We start from the raw sequence: 22,270 nt of genomic DNA on the forward strand, positions 1-22,270 counted from the left end.
ATAATTTTTAATTTTCCTTGTTGAGGGAAAATATGTATTTTATAAATTTGAATTATTACCTGAATAATTGTCGTCTCATTCGTAATTGGATCTACGAGTTTCCTAATCGGGTGTTCAAAGAAAGTAAGAGTAGTCCAAGCTATCGCAGTGAGCACGGTTGTGGCGCCGACCAAGAAGAGTAGCAGTCTCATCTTCTTCAAAGCGATCGCATGGTATCTCGCATTGCTCTCGGCGAAGAGCGGATGTGTATTCGGATTGTTCCATATCGCCCACGTTCTGTAAAAGTACTTGCTCCTGATAGCGAAATAAACGATCTTGACGATACTGTGCGTGAAGAAAAGGAGAGTAATTGTGTTGGCCGTGAGATCGTCGACGTCGGCGCTTTCGATGATCAGATTCACTGCGCACAGGCCGAATTGTAACAGCAACAGAAATAGGTTTGCCTAGAAAAATAGTTTTTACGACGTGCATGTACGATTTAAAGGATCTTTACTCACAGATATGAATTATTAATTTTAATGGTATTGATTGTTAAAATTATTAGACCTAAAGCTATTAGATATCTTATCAAAATATTATTATCAAATTCAGGCTAAAGAATGTCGATAACTTCGATTTGATCAGACGAAATTAAATTTTGTTATTTGGCGAAAATTTTATCTAACAGTATTATATGTGGAAACTCGTGATTACTTACACAGCAAAATATTTTATGCAAGTATTTGGACGAATTGTCGTCATAATAGTTGAATACGAAATGTCCAAACATCTTCATAACCCTTATATTGGGCATGAGATCGGCCACTAGGCCCTGTTGCTTCATCTTCATCATCTGCGAGCAAATTACACGAGTTGACAATTTATTATTAAATTATCAAACGCTCTTTTCGTGGAATTGTCATTAAAATTCGTTGACAACTTTAAAATTCGCTCACTTAGAAAAAAGTTGTTGTTTTAAAAAAATATTATTGATTCAAATAAATACGGCGGACACCGACTGTCAAGTAAATATTTCATAATTCAAAAGAATAATATATTTTAAATTACAAGAATTTTAATAACATAGTTCACATATATTTTACATATATATAAATATGTAGCTATTTTTTAATATAGGTTCTTATTTCGCGTAAAAAAACACGATTTGTATTATTTGTCACAAGGCAGTTATTATGTAAATGACTATACGCATGAAATCACAAAGTAGTTATGTAAATGAAACTTTTATAATTCTTCTTTTGCATCCAATATATCGCTAATTAATGTGTTTTTTATACAATGTAAATCGCGATATATAAATTACAATTATAAAAATTGATAAGACTTTTCTAGGTAGTTTTTAGAGTTTTTTCTAACTCATCATCAAACAATACAAGACTCGAACAGAAGCTTCCTGTTTCTCCAGGCATGCGCTGTATTTTCGTATTTATAAATAAAAGATGTCCGAATCTTTTTACATTTTTCGGATACTTTTTTGAACTTTCACGTTTTTGTTCAGAAAGTACCTGTTTTGAAGTAAGAGCGAAGACCCTACCTTGATTGCTTTAACTATCCAAGATTACAGATGTCCAAAAGCGAAAAATTCAATCGGAACTCCGCGACCAATTTATGATGCGGCCTTCAGCGCCTCGCGATTACGTTGCAGCAATCTTGCCAAATATATCAGAAGAACGAAGAAGAGCAAACTAACTAGCCGGCCTGCCATCAGTCGTCGTTTTATGGCACAAACGGTTTTGTGTTGCGAATGATCTTATCTCTCCGGCCGAGGCCCAGGTACCCTCTACTTCTGCCTTCTTGTTCAACCCCCTGGTTATGACCTGACCGCTACCACTACTCCGTCGATGTGAAACCCCTTCCAGTGGGGTAGGTACCAAACGTGGACCAATCGGGGCCCGGTAACCAGGCGCAAACCGCTTCGTCGCGTTGCGCGACGTTCTTCCGACGCCATATCGCTTCTTACGTCGTCCCCGAGTTGCACGGGGATCTATAATCTTCTTAATAATTTAGTACACCACCGCTATGCTCCGTGTAGTTTTCAACGTAAAGAAAGTTTTACGAAGAAAACAATCTAAAGTCTCAAGATGTCTAGAGCAGGGGTTAGCAACTGGTGAAACGAAACTTCCGCTAAGATCGCCGTATATCAACGCGCAATGTCGATTTTCTGAATATTATTCTAGAACACTTTGCGAATCTTTGTGACCCTTATTACGATTCTTTTGTTAATGTTAGTAATTATTAGCTAGAAGATAATGCCTCTCGTTTCTTACTTTCACGATTGTATTGATGTTAAATAAAAAGTTTAGTTTGCGTATTGTAGCTATTACAAATTATCAACTTATCTTCTTTCTATCATACAAAATTTCATGTTTTTCCTAAAAATATTTACAAATTAATTATTGTATTTTTATATATATCAATTTTATATATCTTAAGGATCTATTTCTAGTATTTTTTTTTAATTAATATGCAAAATTATCTTCAGAGAATAATTTTGATTTGACAGATTTGGATGGAGTCAATTTTCTCTGATAAATTTTGTGGAAAATCACTCTCTTTCAACACGCAAAATCTATGTTGAAAAATGTACGTAAATTCTCGCAAATGAGATGTAATTTATCAGGATACTTTCATCACATACATCATAGGAGAGTCGATGAAAATAAATGATTCGTAAAGTACGAGCGCATACGAAACGAATGACGTAAAACAAATAGTATAAATCGGGCTTAGTTTTATCGTCGAGTGTGACCTATGTAAGCCTCAACGATTAAATATGTCACATATTGACTTAAAACGAGTGCCGCACCGCAACTTACATGGATAGTACATAGTAAGGAATCCTTCATTATTTAGGGCGATATTACGACCGATGCGACGGTCGATTAATGATACTTTGTGCTGATACAACGAATAAGTCAAAATTAGATTACCATTGAAGAAGTTATTGATGGCACTTATACCTAGATAGTTTAATCTTTCATTTAAAACGCGAAAGTTCTTTTTCCATTTAGGGATGTTTTCAAATTCTCACCCGAGTACCAAGAATCATTTTATTCTTGTTGTTCACCGAATGTTAAACAAGAATAAATACTCTGGGAAGTACTCGAGTAGGAATCTGAATGCGCTTCAAGGGACATCCTAAAGACATTCAAAGGACGTTCAAAGGACGCCTTTGAACATCCATAAATGTTCTCAGGATGTTTCTCGGATAAAGGATGTCCTGTTCAAACTTGTTAATGAATGCAATGATTGATAAAATAATCAATACATATTTGGATTTAAATACTCTTTGGATTCACATGACATGATTTTACGTAAATCAGAAATCTGCAAATTGTGATGTTTTTATCACTACAAAATAATTCTAATAAGAGAACTTCATGTAACTTATAAAATACTCCTTTGGTCGTTCGGGCAACCGATTTTGTTGATTAGCGACAGCGCAATCTAATTGTTTTTTTGGGAAGAAAACAAGGCGGATGTAGCAATTATCGAGATTGAGCAACGATCTAGAATTAAACTGTATTGCTCTCCACAAAGTCTTTTTTTATAAAAATCCAATCGCGAATTGATTACAAGTGAGTGATGTATTATAAAAATACGTGCATGTGGATAATCTAATGGCGATATAGTGAAAATTTTTTAATTAATTTTGTTAGCAGAAGTCGTCATGTCACGTTTCGGTATCTTTGTTCTAATGTTGTGGTCGCTGATGACGTGCTCCTACGGATTTACGATGGATCGTGCAGGTATCGCATCAATCTTTGCTTTCATCTTCGCTTCATTTGAATAGTCATATTTGTTACTGTAACTTATGACAAAGTGTAAACATGTATCAATCATTTAGTCAACTTATTCATAACCGGTTCTTGTTTTTTACACTAATAAATTTTACAACAGTAACTAATGAGATGCTTAAAATGCTAATACTCTATAATTTATGGATATATTAAAATTATACTTAAAGACGACTTAATTATAAGAATTGACTATAAATGTCAATGCCAATGACTAACTATGTTTAAATACCAATTAACAAAATCTGATTTAAAAACATTAGTTGTTATTGAATTAACATTTATATGATTAGCATCAAGAAATTCTTATATCTAATATTTTATGTCAATAATTAATAATTAATTATTGATATTGGTATAAACTACGGATGTTATTAAAATCTGATTAAATAGTGACGTGTAAACATAATTATTTATTTGATTTTCGGCTTTTATCACTATTTTTATAGGCTCGCTATCTTAGATTATATTTTTACTTACTGTCGTGATATTTCTTTTTTTTCTTTGTTTTAAAAAAATATACAGCAATGCGTAAATTATTTAAATACGCTTTTCTAAGAACATTTATTATACATATTGACTAATAATGTATGTCACAACTCAATAGTAGTGTTTGTACCGCCTGCATGGGACACGGCACCGTCCTTGGACACTTATCAAAGAGTATTTGTCGACCCTGCAATGAAAGAGATGCAGGTAACTGGTATGAATAGGATCTTGCAAACTGAAGATACGAAAATATCAGAAAATATGCTAGAAAATCAGACGCGCGAGAAGAAATCAACAACCGAAAAAGTCGAGATGAAACTCATCGAAATGAAACCTATCAATGAAATAGCATCGGCAATGAGGAACGACGCTTCTGATTCTTCTGAAGAAAACATTAATGCTGTTATTACTCCTCGAAATATCATTTTACTCTTGATCGATGAAAGAGACCATGAGAAAAAGGAAGAGAATTCGTGGAAAGATTATAAAGAAAGACTGCCCTTCGCGATTGAAGGACTTCTTCAAGTACTTTCCTATAATTACATTAATCATTTCTATGTCGGATAATTTGATAGAAAATTGAACATCTATAGAACAAATTTTTCTTTCATTAACTCTCTTTAACTTTCTTTTCTACACTCAATAATAATAAGTACAAAATAAACTCATGTTCTTGCGAAAAAAAATATATATATATTTAAGTATTTTTATTAAATATAATATTACAAAATAATTAATAGTTTGATAAAAATGTGACACTATGAGGAAGTGACGAGTTTTTAAATATATTAAATTTAAAGAAAGAACTGTAGAATTCAGTTTTTACAATTTTATTTTATATATGTAATCTTTACTATGTACATACAATCTTTTTTAAGCTTATTTACATTGGATAGTTTAAATTCGAGTTGTGTTAAATAAAATTTATATCGTAGAATTGCCGTGATAAAATCGAGAATGCTAATTTCTCTATGGATAATGCGTCTACTTCTGAAAAAAAAGAAAAAGGTTGCAATTGCGAGCGTATCCTTCTCTCGAATATCGAAGAATTGTTATCCTGGGCAACACACACGAGAGGAATGACAACAGGTTTGAAAAAGAAAAAAAATGCATAAATTATTGTGCAAGTTTATGTATTGAAATCTTTAAAAATATTAACACAAGAGAATATTAAAAAATATTATATATAAAAATGTCTTTCTTTATTAAATAATGTATTCTTCCAACATTCCTTAAGTTAATTACTAATTTAATTTGATTTTATGGAACAGGTGCAGTTTCCAGTAGCAACTTCTCGATCCCATTTTTTCCTAAATATGAATCTAGCTCCAATAAGAGTAATGCAAAGTTAGAATTGCGTAAAAGCAAACGCGATTCCAACGACGATTGGCAAGTGATCGATCTTAGTGACCGGACGAGTTCCGTTTCTCCTTTGATTACCAAAGATTTAAAAACAGACGGTGAGTCAGAAGTAGATATAATTAAAAAAAATATTTTACATGAATATAATAAAGATGAAAAGGTTCATAACAGATAACATTAATTAAAGATTAAGAAAAATAAGAAAAAGACAGTAAAAAACAAACATGAAATTCTGATAATTTTAAAGATAATTCCAAATACGAGATATAAAATATAAGATATAAAATAATATCTCGGATGATATATTAAATTAGATTTTGATTATTTTAATCCTAAGTGTAAATAAAAATAGATATATATGTTGTACACACACAAAATATAACAAGTTGACATTTTAGTCATTTTGACGTAAAATATAATCTTTAATTAGCTTTAATTAAATCTAATAAAATAAAGGAAAAGATAAAAAAGAAACAAATTTTTTATTTACAGAAGATATAAATTATGATACCACATGGGATATTTTTGATATATTGTCCAAAATAAGAATGGCTTTTTTTCGTTCTCTACTTGAATCATTGCACAAGAACGATGGTGTGTCCAAGAATGAATTTTCATCGCGCAAACAATCCTTTCTTCAATCGACTGCGATTAATTTAATCGATAAAACCATCAGAGAGCTGAAATCTATTCCAAACGATAAAGGTTACATGTTAGTCGCCGTTGTGCCGAGAAGTGAAGGAGCCGCCGCTGTTGATCTTCTTCAACGCGAAGTAATCATTGCGTCAATAAAATCATCAGATTTGACTCGCAAATTCAGAGACATATAAAATATAGTTTAGTAGTTTTTTTTTTACTTGAGTATTTTCATTAAATTTTAATCAAAATCAGAAATACATAAATAATAATAAATGAAAACATAAAAAATAATTATTAATTTTTGTAAATATTAATAAGCTTATAATGTTTTTTTTAAATCAATGAAGACTTCTCTGAAAAACACTCTTTTAATCATAACGCAAATCTGTGTTGGAGATCAAATACCCGTTTCATTTGCTGCACAAGGACCGAATTGTCGAATTTTTCGGGAAGCAAGAGTTATTGATGAGCTACCAATTCTAATAAAAAAAGCTATAATTACAAGCAATTGTTTTGATACCGAATGTATGAATCGACAAAGACGCGATATTCCGATTGAGTTACGTTTGTCAACTGGAATCATTTCGCAAGAATTGCCAGCGGAAAAGCGAGTTGTTAGAAACATGGATATTGAAAAACTGGTAAAGTGAACCAATTATGTCTTAATAAATAATGATAATGCTTGTTTATCTGTGTCGCAGTTTACTTTAATATTATTGTTTATATATTTAATAAATATATATTCAATAACTGTACAAATTATTTTACATCTTAAAATACGTAATAAAAGTAGAGCATATAATTTTATAAATATATATTTGACATATATTTAAATAACAATAATAATGCTTTTTTGCTAAATACAAGAGCAATTAATTAAATTAATATAAAATTAAATAAAGAAATAATTAATTAAATAAAATGTAATGATTTAAAATACATTAATTATATTTCATTTTTGTACAGAAAACGGATAAACTGAATGGCACTACGTCAAAGTAGGTTTCTATGTTTGTATAAATTTTATGTTATATTATATTCAACTGAAATATTAATATAAATTATTAATAGCAAAGACTTTCAATAAGAATTAGCCTTCAAATTTTTAATAATCTGATTTGGAAATATGTATATTGATTTTTGGGATAAAAATGACTTTTCTGAAATGACTTTGTATCTTCTGTTTAGAACACCATAAACACTGAAGAGAAATAATTATATGAAAAAATACAAAGAAATATTCGGCTTCATTGAAGACAATACTATGATCTCAGTACAGTTCTCGATACCATGACTTCAATCCTCGCCAAGGCCACATCTTAAATATAGACATAATATTTCGTACTCCGTCTGTATATGTTTTTATTTCTTTATCTTTTTTTTTATTTACTCTATATTTTACTCAATATAGATGAGAATTAACAATTTTTATAATATTTTCTTGAAAAAGCATTATAAGAGATAATATTTGAATAGGGCTTTCGAAAGAAAAGAAAATTACGATGTTACGTTGTTATAATATTACAATTAAATCCACGAATAAACTTTGACAAATAAATTGTACCTGTGCGATACATGAGTAATTGCTCTGATAGCATCAGAATTTTCCAAAGGAAAATTAATTTCTAATTTGTGATGCTGTCTAATCCAAAAAAAGCAAACTCTAATCTACTATTAGCAATTTAAAAAAGGCAGGATTGACTAGTTTCGTATATTTGTGCGGGGTTCACCGCGTGTCTAAACATGTCTTACTAGTTCCAGTCAATTACAAAATCTCACGCGAATGTATATGAAATTGCAACCGGTAATTTCATACACACGCGAAATCTTTCGGTTCAAAATGACGGTCGCCACTCGCGTAATCGTACCCTGGTGCAACAACAACGGCGCAACGTATCCGCGAAAGAAAGTAAGACGAGGGCATGAGTGAGTGCAGCCGTGTGTCAGTTAGCTTGTGATTCTATGCACTCGGAAGTGAATATAATAAAGAATTGAGTGTACGATTATCTGTGCGAAAGTCAATAATAAATTCTTGCGAATTATTAATTATTCGCAAAAACAAAGACTTGCGATTTTGTTTGTGTTAATTATCATAATCACACATTACCAATAATCCGAGTTTTTTTGAAGAAAATTTCGTTAATCTTATAAATCTTACCTGGTTATAAATATACGAAAACAATTTGTTAATAAATTGTGTAGTAAAACATATTTAATTAGATTGATCTGATGATATGTACAGAGCGATTAGAAATTATATAAAACATGCGTGTAAAAAAAAAGAAGATTATATCATAATTATATCGTTTTTCCGATTTGATCATTATATCGTTTATATTTGAATACTGAACTTGCTCTTTTCAGCTGAACTTTTTAAATGATTTATCTTCCCTCTTTTTCTCTTCACATTAAAGAAAAAAAAAGGTAATATTTTTTGTCATTTCTTTTTTGTCACTTTGTCCTTTTTTTTATATAAAAATTGTACATAGAAAATAACTGGAGCAGCTTCTGAAATATGTCACGATTATTTCTTTCTCACTGTTTTTTCTAACGCTAACACATTCACTAAATAATAGCCTATATTCATATGACTAATTGTGCATGTAATGTTGATATCAATCGTATAGTTATTATGCTAGGCCATTAACTTAGCAGTGGTAACCAATGCATTCACAGAGGGTTTTCTAATAATAAGAATAATAATCGTTAATTACAGATAATAATCGTTAATATGACGTTTTTTAACTTTTTCACGTGTATAGTAATATAATCAATTATATGAATATATACTTTACTGAAAGAACTGTCGACATTTTTTGTCCCACTTTTCTGAGACATTAATTAAATCAATACAAGAACAGTTTTTTTATATACGTAATTGTATATGGTTCTTTTTCAGATAGTGGACGATAGATAAAAGCATTAGCATTCTTAATAATGGATTTCGACGAAAAACGGAGAATATACACGGCGTATACCTGTGAATTTATTTACTCATTATATGCAATCACAATAATTTTGCAATTACTTACCGGGGAATGACGATAGCTAACTTTAATATAATTCCATGATTTTAGAAACTCATGAAATTGTAACGTTTATATAACATGAAAATTCTCGCCTGATGAGCGCGCCTGACTGCTTTAGTGCGTACATGATTCATCTTTTTTTGCTCTGATAAACAATAAAATGTGAAACTTTCTTCTGAGAATCGATCAACGCGTCTTTAAGCGGTTCGCATATAAATAAATAAAAAATTATGTACTTTTATCATGTATTTTTGAATTATACATATACTATTAACTTTTTTTAGCTGATGTCAAACATCATGATGAATGTACGTCAACTTTATGCATTGCACTCGCTAAATATTGATCTACATTTATATGAATAATTATACATGTGTATATATATGTAGTATTAGCTGTTGGCTTAATTTGGACTCCCCTTTAATAAGATTGAAAATTAAATTAATAATCTCTTCCTCATATAGATAGAAATAAATCTTTATATTAAATTCTTTGTATAAAATCACTAAAATTTGAATATAATTTTATAACAAACAACTTTATATTATTTATATTATAAAATTTCTAGTTTCAGCCTATTATTTTTGGGACGCACACAGACGTTGTATGATATATGAATGTTTGTTTTGCTCTGTTTAATGTCTCTGATATCGTTTAAAATGTATATTCTTTTACGAAATAAACGGGATTTCTTCTGACTATCTCCCATGAATCAACAGAGCTCGACTAATTTGTTGGTAAAATTTGCCTAAAAAATTGCTAATCAATCAGATTTTCTTTTTACGACATACTGTAACAAGCAAAGAGTGGGGCGTCCCTATGGTATAAAGGAGAACCGGTCCACGCACGAGAAGTAATCGTTCCCACTCCGTTGTTCATTTGCCGTCTCTCGAGTTCGCGGCTCCGATCATTTCTCTTTCTGCAAGTATCTGAAAGTCATCGTTTGCGATCGTTGAGTGTCTGTCTGTGCCTGCAAATCGTGTTACACATCGGTCAAGGTAAGTTTGGTTCTCTTTTTTATAACATATATGAAAATCATCTGAGAAACACTCAGTCGGGATCATTTTGCATGCGTATCATATCGCGTTAATATTACTACACAATATTATAAAGTTACATTCAATTAAATTATCTCTAAGGATCCATTTTTTTCATGACTATAAAAAAAATTATGTAACGTGTAAATCAACAAATATCAACGTAAATACAAATTATATCTATTTGCAGATAAAATGACATTAAAGTGAATCGGAAATGATTGAAAAATTTTTAATTCAATAATTCAAATAATTTTGAAGTCATTTTGACATCATTTTGATATCATAATGACTTGTTTTGCTTGCAAAAGCATTCCCGAGCAGAACAACAAATTATGAAATCAAAATGATGTCAAAATCATCAAATGATCAAAAATAATCATTAAAAGTCATTTTTCAATTATTTCCGATTCATTTTGATGTTGCTATGATTTGTTTTGCTTGAGTTTACTTCGATCTCAGATTAAAGTTCATATCGCTATCAAGAATGTTATTGATTATTAAAAATACATTATATATAACAAGATATGTCTCACCTTGCGGTAAGAAATTAAATAAATATATTATAATTATATTATAATATGTTATAATAAAATATATTAGTATGTATATCGATATATTAGTATGGCGTGAAAATTACCCGGACCTATAGAGAATTAAATATCATGCTTAATATTTATTAAAATATAATAAAAAGAAAAGAGATTGTACATTTCAAATTTAACGCGAAATCATAATTATTATTCGCAATGTCTTATTTAACTCTTCGAATTTTTCTTTAATTTTTTTACAAGGTAATTCTTTTTAAGAATTCAGGTTGTCTTCATTTATATACACATTTTTTCCTATACGCCTTTCCTTTCTTCGTTTATATTGCATTTTTTACTCGTCTGTAGATATATATTGCAGATATACTGCAGACACGACACATTAATTTTGTATCATAAATACATCAAATAATCATATGAGAATGTTGAATATTTATAAATTTAAAAACTGAAGATCTTTTATATTTGTGAGAACAGATTTAAATCTATAAATTAATTTTTTTCCTTAAATATTATTTAAATATTAATTTTCCTAAATCTTTAGAATTATATATTACTATTAAATTTTTTTAAACCTTTGATGTTTAATTAAAATTCAAAATCAGATCTTCTTTGTTTCTCTTTCTCTCTCTCTTTCTTTTTCTCTTTTTCCTACTAATTTGACATTATTATAAATTTCATTTCTATTATATTCAAATTATAATTTTTTGTATTCAATTACAATTTGATGTAGAGATAATAGTAACACAATAGTATCTACAAAATGTTAAAAAAGTACTAAAAAGAATATATTTAAGCGCATTTTTATCACTTTGCAAACGTTGCTGTGCTTAGATAATGTTCTAAGCTTGTCAATAATTTTTTGAATACTTACAGACTTTCACACTTGCCAATTTTCTTGTGCTTTATAAAAAGATAATAGCGATAGTAATCTGATGATCAAGAGCGCTTGCGCCATAATTATTCTAATTTAAAAAATCTTTTGTTTTTCACTTTGTCTTTTTTCAGTTTCAAATTTCTTTTTTTTTTTTATTTTCTTTAAATAAGTATTTTGTTCTCGAGCTCTGTATGGCGAGGAGAATAAATTTATAGTTTTCTATAATTGCAAGAATATGAATTTATAAATTTTTTCATGATTAAATGGGTCATAAAAAATGAATTTCGAAATACCGCCGTTCCCGAAACGAGAAGGGATAAAGATTAAGAAACATTCTCTCGGCTTTTACGTACGAAGCCGCGACGAGTTAGAGAAAGTTCGCGTTGAGCAAGCCGCTTTGGTCAGCATTAATTCCTGACATAAGAACGATGGGTATCTCAACCAGTTGTGCAATCCCTGTAGTGCACATTACGCGCATAACACGTGTAACCAAAAAGGAGTCATAGGCATTATGCATACGGTCGGGACGATGTTGGATTTATTTTGCAAGTAATTTAATTTTACGCTTTCTAATCCTGAAAAGAGTACACATATTTATATTTTTTTATTGTAAGAATTCTCGGTTATAGGGAATCCACGAATTTGTTTGCCTATGTTTGATGTCATATATAGGTATGTTCCTACTTTCTTATTGCGATTATGTTTGTAGATGCTGCTGATACAACCTACGGAGGAAATGTCCAAGCAGATACGAGTGGAATTGAATGAGAATGTAGCAACGCGCGATAAAGATCTCGAAATGATCAAAGAATGGCTCGCTAAGCAGCCGCATTTACCCAAGTTCGATGGTATATGAAATTTTTGTTAAATATATGTTAAATGACAATTATATAATCGCGAAGGCAACTTATTACAATCTGCATAAAATTTTAGGATATTAGAATAAAATCTTATTTATATAATTTTACATACCGCTTATTTTTACATATATTATAAAATTTTAGTATATATTTTATTTTAATTTATATTTCATTTTATTTTAATACATTCATTTTCTTTAAATATTTAGAATTCTATTTTAAATTCCGACATGAATTGTATAGATCATCTAAAGTAGGCTTTAAATAGATTCTTTTTAAATTAATTATTATAATAGACATACAGTCATCATGATATAATCTTATCTCTTTTTAGATGATCAAAGAATAATGACGTTTTTACGCGGGTGCAAGTTTTCTTTGGAGAAATGCAAACGGAAACTAGACATGTACTTCACGATGCGCGCAATAGTCCCCGAATTTTTCTCCAATCGTGACATCACAAGGCCGGCGCTGCAAGAAATAATAAAGCTTATGTAAGGATCTCGCAATTGTACATAGTATACATATGGTGATAGTTTAAGATATCGAAATTCGGAAAGAAACGATGCTCCTCTATCTAAACGGTAACCTCTTTGTCTCCTTCCTGCAGACATATACCTCCTTTGTCAGGCTTGACGCACAAGGGATGTAGAGTGATCGTCATGCGAGGAATCGATAAGGACGTACCAACTCCCAATATATCAGAAATTATGAAGGTATAAGGTTTATTGCGGTTTATTTTATTTCGACAAAACTGTACAGACATTTGGCTATACGGAAACAGCGGTTTTGTTGAAGTATTTAAAAATTTAATTGCAAATTTTATAATAATTTTATCACTATCAAGATAATTATGTAGAACATTCAAGTATGATGAGCAGTGCTTCAAAAATTTTGATGTTCTAGCAAGCAACTTGAACGTTATGCATAACTATTTGGATGGTTAAAAAAATTATTTTCAGACCTGTATGTAGCTAAATTTTTAGATACTTCAGCAAAACTATGCGTGGCTTCAGAAATGCTTTCTTCAGTAAAATTCTGTTATGTTTAAAAATGAAAGATCTTGTAAATAATGTGTTGTAAATAAGATCAATTTTATTTACAACACAATTTTTCGTATTAATGCTTAAAAAATACATTTACTAGTGTTATTTCGGTATTTAGTCTGCTGTTCATAAATAACATTATCATGTTATTAATTCTTAATTCTTTTTATATTTACAGTGTTTATAATTGAATTCACTATATCGATTTCGATGATTTTTAAAAATTATTTCACGTCGATACTTTATGTAATATTTCGTATTATGATGTCAGAATAACAGGCATTATTATCATTAAAGATAGTGTTCATGATCGGCGACATTCGTCTGAAGGAGGAAGAACACGGTGTGGCTGGCGACGTTTATATTCTTGACGCTGCCGTCGCGACGCCCATACATTTTGCCAAGTTTACACCACCTATAGTGAAGAAATTTTTGGTCTGCGTGATGGAAGCATATCCGGTGAAGCTGAAGGAAGTGCACGTGATAAACATCAGTCCACTCGTAGATACAATCCTTAATTTTGTCAAGCCTTTCCTGAAGGAAAAGATACGCAATCGCATCTTCATGCACAGTGATATCAAGACGCTATATGATTATGTACCTCGAGAGATATTGCCGACCGAATACGGTGGCGATGCTGGACCCATCCAGAATATACATGGCATGTCAATTTCACTATTTCTATTTATTTGGGGTTTAGAGTGCATTTTGAAACTTAATTTTTAATTTCAAACACAATTTTTTTTTTAGTCTCTTGAGTACTTCGAGAAAAAAAAAATATTAAATTTTCTTTATTAAATTTGTGAAACATCCGACATATAATATCAAAGCGAGGTATAATAATAATGGTTATTAAAATAGCAATATAGAAAACATCACACTTAAATATCTTTAAGACTTTAAGATGATTTCTCTAACTAATATCATTTCTTTTTCTTTACCTTTCAGATATGTGGACGAAGAAGTTGGAGGAATACGGACCTTGGTTCGCGGAGCAGGAAGCTATGAAGACTAATGAGGCTTTACGACCAGGTAAACCAAAGACGCAAGACGACTTATTTGGTCTTGATGGATCCTTCCGGCAGTTGTCAATTGATTAAGTCGTTTAACGCGATCCGAAATCGTTATGGCGTAATCATCGCCAATGGCAGTCGTTAACTAGATCGTCAGCGTAAACTTCGATGTCGATCGATCATAAACTCCATCCACGATGAAAGCTGAAGCATTTCCGTTTCAAACGACTATAAATGTACCGCAAACTTTTTGTACGAATTATGTTCGATATCGAGTATCTTTAAAATACTATTAATTTCGATTAAATTCGTATAACTTATATAGTTAAAATATAATATGTTTTTACCGAAAAGCTTGCCAGAAAAATGACAGAGATTCATTAACAGAATATTAGCAATATTTTTCATTTTTTTTTAATGCGATAATTTATTTATTTTTTTATAATTGAAGACGTCATTGATTATAATTTATTAGATGATAATTTTAAAGAATCTAAGGAAACAAAATTTACTTTTTTTGTACAGATATTTTTCTTTTTATTCAGCTTTCCTCTCCATCAATTTTTTTCAGATAATACCGTTTGTGTTTTACTTATCAAGGCACATAGAATAATCGAATTTTAATATTTTGTTTTATATAATAAAATGATAACTACTTTATATGTAATCATATTAATGGCGAAAAATTATGTTTTACTTTGTCTTCTAAATTAATTAAGTTTAGAAATTTTATTGCCAAAGTTGATTCTTAGAAAGGGTAATATCTCAATATAGAAATATTGTGATATAATGTTTAGTCAAGCAGTACGTTAGAATATACCGCACTTTTACACACACACACACACACACACACACACACACACACACACACACACACACACACACACACACACACACGCACACACACACACACACACATATATATATATAAATGCACATTAATTCTCTAAAATACGCCTTTTCAGTATGACATATTCAGCTTCTTTCTTTTCTTTTTCCAATATCTTTTCAATTGCTTATAACTTTTTCGATTGTTTATAACTTTTTTATTAATAAAAATACCTAACATTTATTTGATACCATTATGTTTTCTAATGTTTTTCGTTTTGATTGAGAAAAAATTGATTACAATATATGTTTATTTTTATAAAAGTAATAAACAATTAAATTGGGTTGGATATGTCTAAGTGTGTTGTTTCCGTGAGGCTTTAAGAGTTAAGGTTTTATTGTTATTATCATGTCATTAGTAAAATATGAAACCGAGTAATGCTGAATTCGTAGTGAGTAAATGTAACAATATAAACAAGTTCGGTAATAGTTTTGTACATTCTTTGCTTGAATCGTCAGCGATTTCGCTCGGTAAACGTGCAAAAATGCGGCGCATTGACATGTACCTATCATTAACGTGATGTTTTCTGATATGACTTCAGATATTCTTTATCGATATTCTATCTCAAAAAATGAGAACAAAGTCTTCCAGAATGAAAGATGTTGCTGTATATTCCTGTCAATATTAGTGGATAATTTGTATAAATAAATCCTAAAAAAAAAAAAACAATTTTTCTCAATCGATATCAAATACGCAGATAGATTTTTTGCGTACCATGTAAGTGACTCAAATAGCAGTTTTCGTCAGAACACATAAGAAGTTACATTCATTACGATTATGTATTGTAATAATAAGACAAGAAATTGCGAGAAGCGTTTTGCAATATACAATTTCAGAGACCTTGCAATAAAACGTAAGCCTTGTTCTTAGAAAAAATAGATCCAATTTAACTTGGCCAGTTGCGGCGCCAATCACCATTAATTCGTCGCGAAGTAGAACGAAAACGAAAGATTCGATAAAAATGTCGTATCCAGTGAAAGCTGTATGTAGCAGTTAAACCGTTGTGCTGAAATTACTCGAGTTTCCATTTACGTTCACTCGACTTTCTGAGATAATCAATGCCAACGTATTTTAATAATTCGAAAGTTAAAGAGAGAGAGTAACACTAAAATTTGTGAAAAGTATTATTGAGCTTAAAACAATTATCTTAAAAGTTTTTATAAAGAAGTTTTGTTTTCTTTTTTTTATTAAAACGAGATCGTATTAAAATGAGATAGATATATAATTAATTTAATTGATTTATTTTGTTAGTTTATATAGCATTGTATTTAAAAAAATTGCATTAATTCTCTCTTCTGTTATTCGAGCGCAACTATTTGATATATTTATAAAAATTAGCAAATTAAAAGAAATTTATCTAATTTATTGTTTTCGGTGTTTCTGCTAGTTTTTCGCATAAAAAAAGACATTTTTTTTATTCACATACATTTTCTACATAATAATATTCTCTACTAAAATAATAAAATTCTCCTTGAAGAAGAAACCGCCAATACATTAATCATTCAGATTCAGTCTACATTAATCACATCCTGATAAGGTTTGATGATTCCAATAATGGTCTAACAAATGGTCTACAAAAAATATATTTTCTGGACATATCGACATCAAACGACGACGATAGTGATGGTAATATAATATTCTTTTGCTATCATATATGCGAAACGAGTAGTCGTTCTCTCTTTCCTATCCCTACTTCTTCATTCTTTTTCTTCTTCATTTTTCACTTACATTCGTTGTTGAGCTAAGTTAAGTTAGTCAGTCAGTCAGAGAGCTTATCAGTTGGTTAGTAAGTTGTTCGATCAAGTTAATTAATCAACTTTTTTTACAATTCCGGGATTAATAAATTATCAAATTTTGTCAGAGATGACAATTAAAATAAGACAATATAGAACGTGTATAATCTAATCGATGTTTGACAAAAAAGGAATTTGTGAAAATAAAGAATATTTTATTTTGTTGTCTTTTATTTGATAATCGATTAAAAATCATCAAAATAATAAATGAAATTATTTGGAGTTACAATATTAATAATAAAGATAATTATGACAAATATAATAAAATCAGGAAATACTTAAAATCACAAAAAATCAAATATTCCATAATGAAATATTCCATAAAAATATGTTATGTATAATTCTTGTAAAATTTATCAAAATTCTTCTTCATTTTCTATTTGTATAATTATTTAAATTAAATTTAGATAATAACTTTCTTTTTATTTTGCAGGCAAATTTTTTAAATATAAAAAATATTTTAAATATAAAAAAATATTTCAATTATTTAAATCGAATTTTACAGAATAATACTCACTTTGACTCTTCTTTTGTTATATAATATTATATATGCGACAATTGAAAAAAGTTTTCGGGCGTGTTCATCGAAGAGACTATTACTTTCTTGAAAAAACTCACTAAATAATTATAGAGATTTCACGTTCAATCATCCGTATATATTTTGCATTTTTCCTTGTTTTGTAAGTACGATTTCTTAATAATTTTTCAAGCATTTGCTTATATACTTTTTCCTTGTTTTCTCTCTCTTACGAATTATTTTGAATGAACTGGAAATTTGAAATTGAAAATTGAAATTTGATTTTTATTATTGCAAGAATAAAAAGAATAAATTTAAATGAAGAATCATTCAAATTACTTTTAATAATGCCGAATTAGCCTGTTACTGAATTTTAAGCAGAAATAGAACTTGTTTCAAATTTTTACATAATATTTAACCGGTGGAGGAATGTTTTCAACTAAAATACTGTCTACACACGCGCGCGCGCGCGCACACACACACACACACGCACGCACACACGCACGCACACACGCACACACGCACACACACACGCACGCGCGCAGACAAAATATATATGTGTATGTATATATGTATACTGTAATAGTATACTGTAATATATAGATTTCTAGTTATGAAATTAACATGTTCAAAGCTTCATAATTATCATTTCAATTTTCTTAAGTGCTACTGTTTTATTAATGAGGAAAGTACATTGATAGCGTTAGTCTTTGGACTTTCCGTCTTCATGTTTTGACATAAATGATTCTATAATAGCCCACACAACGGTTGATAATTTATGCAGGATTCGAGCACGATAGTATCGACATTAATATTCAGTGAAGTTCATTTAATAAAGACCTCAAATTCCAAAGTATATAGTGTAAATTTTATATAGTGTAAATGATATATTTGTGCAGTATAAATTATTATTAATATGTACGATGATGTACGATTTGCAATAATTTCTTCACTAATGTATGCCTTTGCTAGCTTGGCAGGTAGATCGATACTCTTGAATATCAATATAATGAACATATACAATATAAGTCACCGACTTTCTACACATATAGGTTAATCAATAATTATTACCATCTATATATAAAACTATGTTAAAATTGAGATTATCGCTTCATTAAAGTATGAATCGAAGATAAAATAGAAGATATGTGTGAAATAATCCACATATAATATTGGATATTTAAAATGATGCGCATATAACATTAAAAATCAACTGATTTTTCAACTTCAAGCATTATTCTTTTGCCAAATTGTGTCGAAAAGATTGGATGTTTCTGTACGAATCGCTTCGACCAAACTTCTCATTCGAATTGTAGAGATAGCGGCGTGATCTGCATTTAAATACAATCTACAGAAGGAGATCGACGTGGTGGACAAATGAAGGGAGAGTGGGAGAATGATAGCCAGACGAAGTCCGAGCGATCGAAGTGACGGTAGAACGAGAGAAGACTAAGTACGCAACCTGTGCATGGCACATTCTGTCAGTGTTGAATACACAAATACCGATGGTAGAAGAGGCAACCTTTGGCCTCTTAACAAATAACGCGAGGAACGGAACGGTCCGCGTTATCATCGTTCATTCTTGGTCTTCCGCGAGTCTTCCTCGAGATCGCGATGCAGACAGTCGGCAACATTTAAGCTAGTGTTGACTGGTATCGGAACAGCTACGGTGAGTTTGAATTTTAACGTTATTTTAAATGCGACACACACACAGGATATGCATTTACATTTAACACGTCTCTCTTAAAGAAAATGTTTTGTGTATATCAATGCATTTTTATTTAAAAAGGTGTGCCTAGTATCGAATTTTGCCGGTTTCAGTCTCTGATCATTTGATGATTTATCTACGATGTAGATTTATTGTAATTAGGATTAAATTTGTAGATCTAGCTGTTTCTTTTATACTGTTTCTTTATCTTTTACATTTTTTGCAAAAATATTTTATTATTTATTCAGATATTTTATTTATTCATGTATGATTAAGGCTAGATTGTTCCACCTTTCGATAAATTTCAGCTTATTTGTTCTCGTTCTCTTTCTCTCTTTCGCTCTCTCTCTCTCACTTTTTCTTTTGTTCATTAGATAAATTATCACATAATTTATTCAAAGATGGAACAACAAACCTTTATATTGTTTACATTATCAATTATAAATAGATAAATAGATAAAAAGGTTTCACATCTGGGATTTCAAAAGAGTAATTAATCCAGCATTTTATAAGACATGTTTAATATTTTTTCCATTAATTTCTTTTTGGCTCTGTTAATTGAGAATTTTATTCCTTTGCAGAAACTTCAAATTTTACTTCTGTTCAAATTTTATTTATTTTCAGCTTTGAAGAAGGACGAAGGAAACTTGACACTTTGCAAAGGAGAACGCAACGCTTTCGTGTACCAAGGTGTGCTATGCCGATCCTTGACGACATTGCAGTATAACGGACACACACGAGGTTTCTGAATCGACGTGACCGGCGCGCGCCTCGTCGCGTCGCGTTTCGCGCTTCCGGGACGATAGAATCGCTAAGACAGAATGAAGCTCGACCTCTTCGTCACGTGCGTCACGGTGAGTTTTCCCGACCAAGGATTCCTGATGGTCACTCGCGATTACCTGTTGCATACCTGCAATATCTCATATGTTGCCTTGACGGAACGCTGCGAAAATTTGTGAAATAAATAATAACATACCGTAAGTTACAGGAAAATAATTGCAAACAACTTTTAGTTGAATATCTAATTGTCAATATTTATCATATTGCTATTATCATTTCTGTCTTTTTTAATAAGGCGGGAATTTTGGAATTTAGCTTTATACTTTTAAGTCTAATAATTCTATTCAATTATTTTCAATAGATTTCATCAACGAATTTTTTAAATGTCTTGGCTCTTTGCATGGAAATCAGAGTCAAAAATTTTTTAGTTCCGTTTTCGTCACTTATTTTCAAATTTTTCACAGATCTTGGACAGTCTTTAATCAACACTCGCGCTTTTCCAGTTAAAATTTATAATGAAAAATCTTATTTTTTCTGTCTAAATTTATACACATTACATAGACATTCAGATATTAATAATAAATCTAGAAAGCATATTAATGAAACATTGGTAGAATTTTTATCGAAAATGAGATTCCATTCCTAATAAGCAAGAAACATTTTGAAACATTCTAGTATTACAGCAATGTTGTAACTTGGGAATTCCTATGTGAACGTGAAAATTTCTCTCTCTCGGAATTCAACGTTTTTGAAACTTATATATTCAAAACGAGAAGAAATATCTTGCTATTCCGAAGTTCGTCAAGCGAATTATTATAAATTTTATTCTAATTTATAATAATAATAATAATATTCGCTTGAACTTTGAAATAGTGAGACATTTCTTCTCGCTTAGGATATATTGTTTCAAAAACGTTGAATTCCGCGAAAGAAATTTTCACGCTTATACGTAGGAATTCACAAGTTTACAATAAGGTTGATATTTGCCGAAGCTATTGACGTTTGTCATACAATAATTACACGGCCGACGAACTGAGGATTTCATGGAAACCTAGAGAACGCTTTGACGACGAGGAAGCAGAATCAAACGCAGCTGCAAATACTTTTCTTTCTTCCTTGTCAAACATACTGTTTCTCGAATTCATGAATTAGCCATTTTGTTTGTGATGCTCGTCAAAAATGTATATACACATACACACACATATATATATATATATATATATATATATATAAATCCAAAATGTGACAAGAAAATTAGCTTTCTCATATAAAATGTTAATAAAAATTAATCAAAGATTATTCAAAGAAATGTTAAATATATATTTAAATAAAACAGCTGTAAAATATATATTTAAACGAAATAGCTTATAAATAGCTAAAGAATTCGCTGAAACAATAACGATTGCAAGAGTATTGAAAATCAATTAAGGCGCTTTCTCCAAAATCTTTATTTATCAGAAGAAAAATTAATTATTTTAGTGATTAAAGTAGAATCTTTTCTATAAATTCTTTGAAAATCAGTATTCATGATAGTTTCCGGAATAAAACTTTGTTTGAAAATAAATTATTTATATAAATTACACGTTTCGCAAAGTTTTAATTAAATTATTGCGACCGACAATGCGTTTTTATCTCTCAAACGAGATGTGCTTTAATTTGCTTTAATCAAGGTAGACGCAGCTGTACGAGAATGCGAGAATTTAATCCCTATCATAATGAAGGCTTTTGAATGAACGAAGATTCAGCTCGCAAATGAATCGCGTTTAAGTCTGTCACGTAACTTGTACGTGTTTTGCGGATTTATTGCAGCGATTCGCATGATGCCGTCACATATAGTCAATATATATATATATATATATATATCTCCACAATAATAGTTTGTCTCT

General features: G+C 30.2%; 3 protein-coding genes across 5 annotated transcripts in view; 2 read left to right on the plus strand and 1 right to left on the minus strand.

The window, feature by feature from the left end:
• The window catches only part of LOC108684598 (odorant receptor coreceptor), a 7,963-nt gene extending 6,161 nt beyond the window's left edge, over positions 1-1,802 (minus strand). Inside the window, exons 1-3 of one of the 2 annotated variants that reach the window (XM_018188998.1) lie at positions 1,535-1,802; positions 698-832; positions 60-443 (exon numbers count right to left, since the gene is read on the minus strand). In XM_018188998.1, the coding sequence (XP_018044487.1) occupies positions 60-443; positions 698-832 (519 nt within the window). In that variant the 5' untranslated portion in view covers positions 1,535-1,802. Of the gene's footprint in view, positions 1-59; positions 444-697; positions 833-1,534 lie in introns of those variants that run through there. The other variant, XM_018188997.1, reaches the window with a different exon arrangement.
• A 1,868-nt stretch (positions 1,803-3,670) lies between these two features.
• LOC108684581 (alpha-tocopherol transfer protein-like) lies at positions 3,671-15,384 on the plus strand. 2 transcript variants are annotated; one of them, XM_018188972.1, is made up of 11 exons: positions 3,671-3,749; positions 4,405-4,688; positions 5,222-5,375; positions 5,558-5,746; positions 6,141-6,421; positions 6,635-6,928; positions 12,488-12,626; positions 12,973-13,132; positions 13,249-13,354; positions 13,982-14,345; positions 14,633-15,384. In XM_018188972.1, exons 1-11 carry the CDS (start codon positions 3,671-3,673, stop codon positions 14,782-14,784), a joined length of 2,202 nt encoding a protein of 733 aa, XP_018044461.1. In that variant the 3' UTR covers positions 14,785-15,384. The 2 variants fall into 2 exon arrangements, with proteins under 2 accessions (XP_018044461.1, XP_018044462.1); XM_018188973.1 differs by lacking the exons at positions 3,671-3,749; positions 4,405-4,688; positions 5,222-5,375; ... (1 more) ...; positions 6,141-6,421; positions 6,635-6,928 and adding an exon at positions 10,188-10,314.
• Positions 15,385-20,316: 4,932 nt separating this feature from the next.
• LOC108684574 (endoglucanase E-4-like) overlaps positions 20,317-22,270 on the plus strand; it is a 6,095-nt gene continuing 4,141 nt past the window's right edge. Inside the window, exon 1 of the mRNA XM_018188963.1 lies at positions 20,317-20,458. Coding sequence (XP_018044452.1) covers positions 20,426-20,458 — 33 coding nt within the window. The 5' untranslated portion in view covers positions 20,317-20,425. The remainder of the gene's footprint in view (positions 20,459-22,270) is intronic.

This window comes from Atta colombica, unplaced genomic scaffold (genome assembly GCF_001594045.1).
Source record: "Atta colombica isolate Treedump-2 unplaced genomic scaffold, Acol1.0 scaffold136, whole genome shotgun sequence".
NCBI lineage: Eukaryota > Metazoa > Arthropoda > Insecta > Hymenoptera > Formicidae > Atta > Atta colombica.

What these genes read in the sequence shown, in the direction of transcription:
- LOC108684581 (XM_018188972.1), top strand. Translation starts at nt 3,671, where the DNA reads ATGTCACGTTTCGGTATCTTTGTTCTAATGTTGTGGTCGCTGATGACG. An exon ending in CAAAGATTTAAAAACAGACG is followed by an intron (nt 5,747 to 6,140) that starts GTGAGTCAGAAG and finishes TTTTATTTACAG; the next exon opens with AAGATATAAATTATGATACC. An exon ending in ACATGGATATTGAAAAACTG is followed by an intron (nt 6,929 to 12,487) that starts GTAAAGTGAACC and finishes TTATGTTTGTAG; the next exon opens with ATGCTGCTGATACAACCTAC.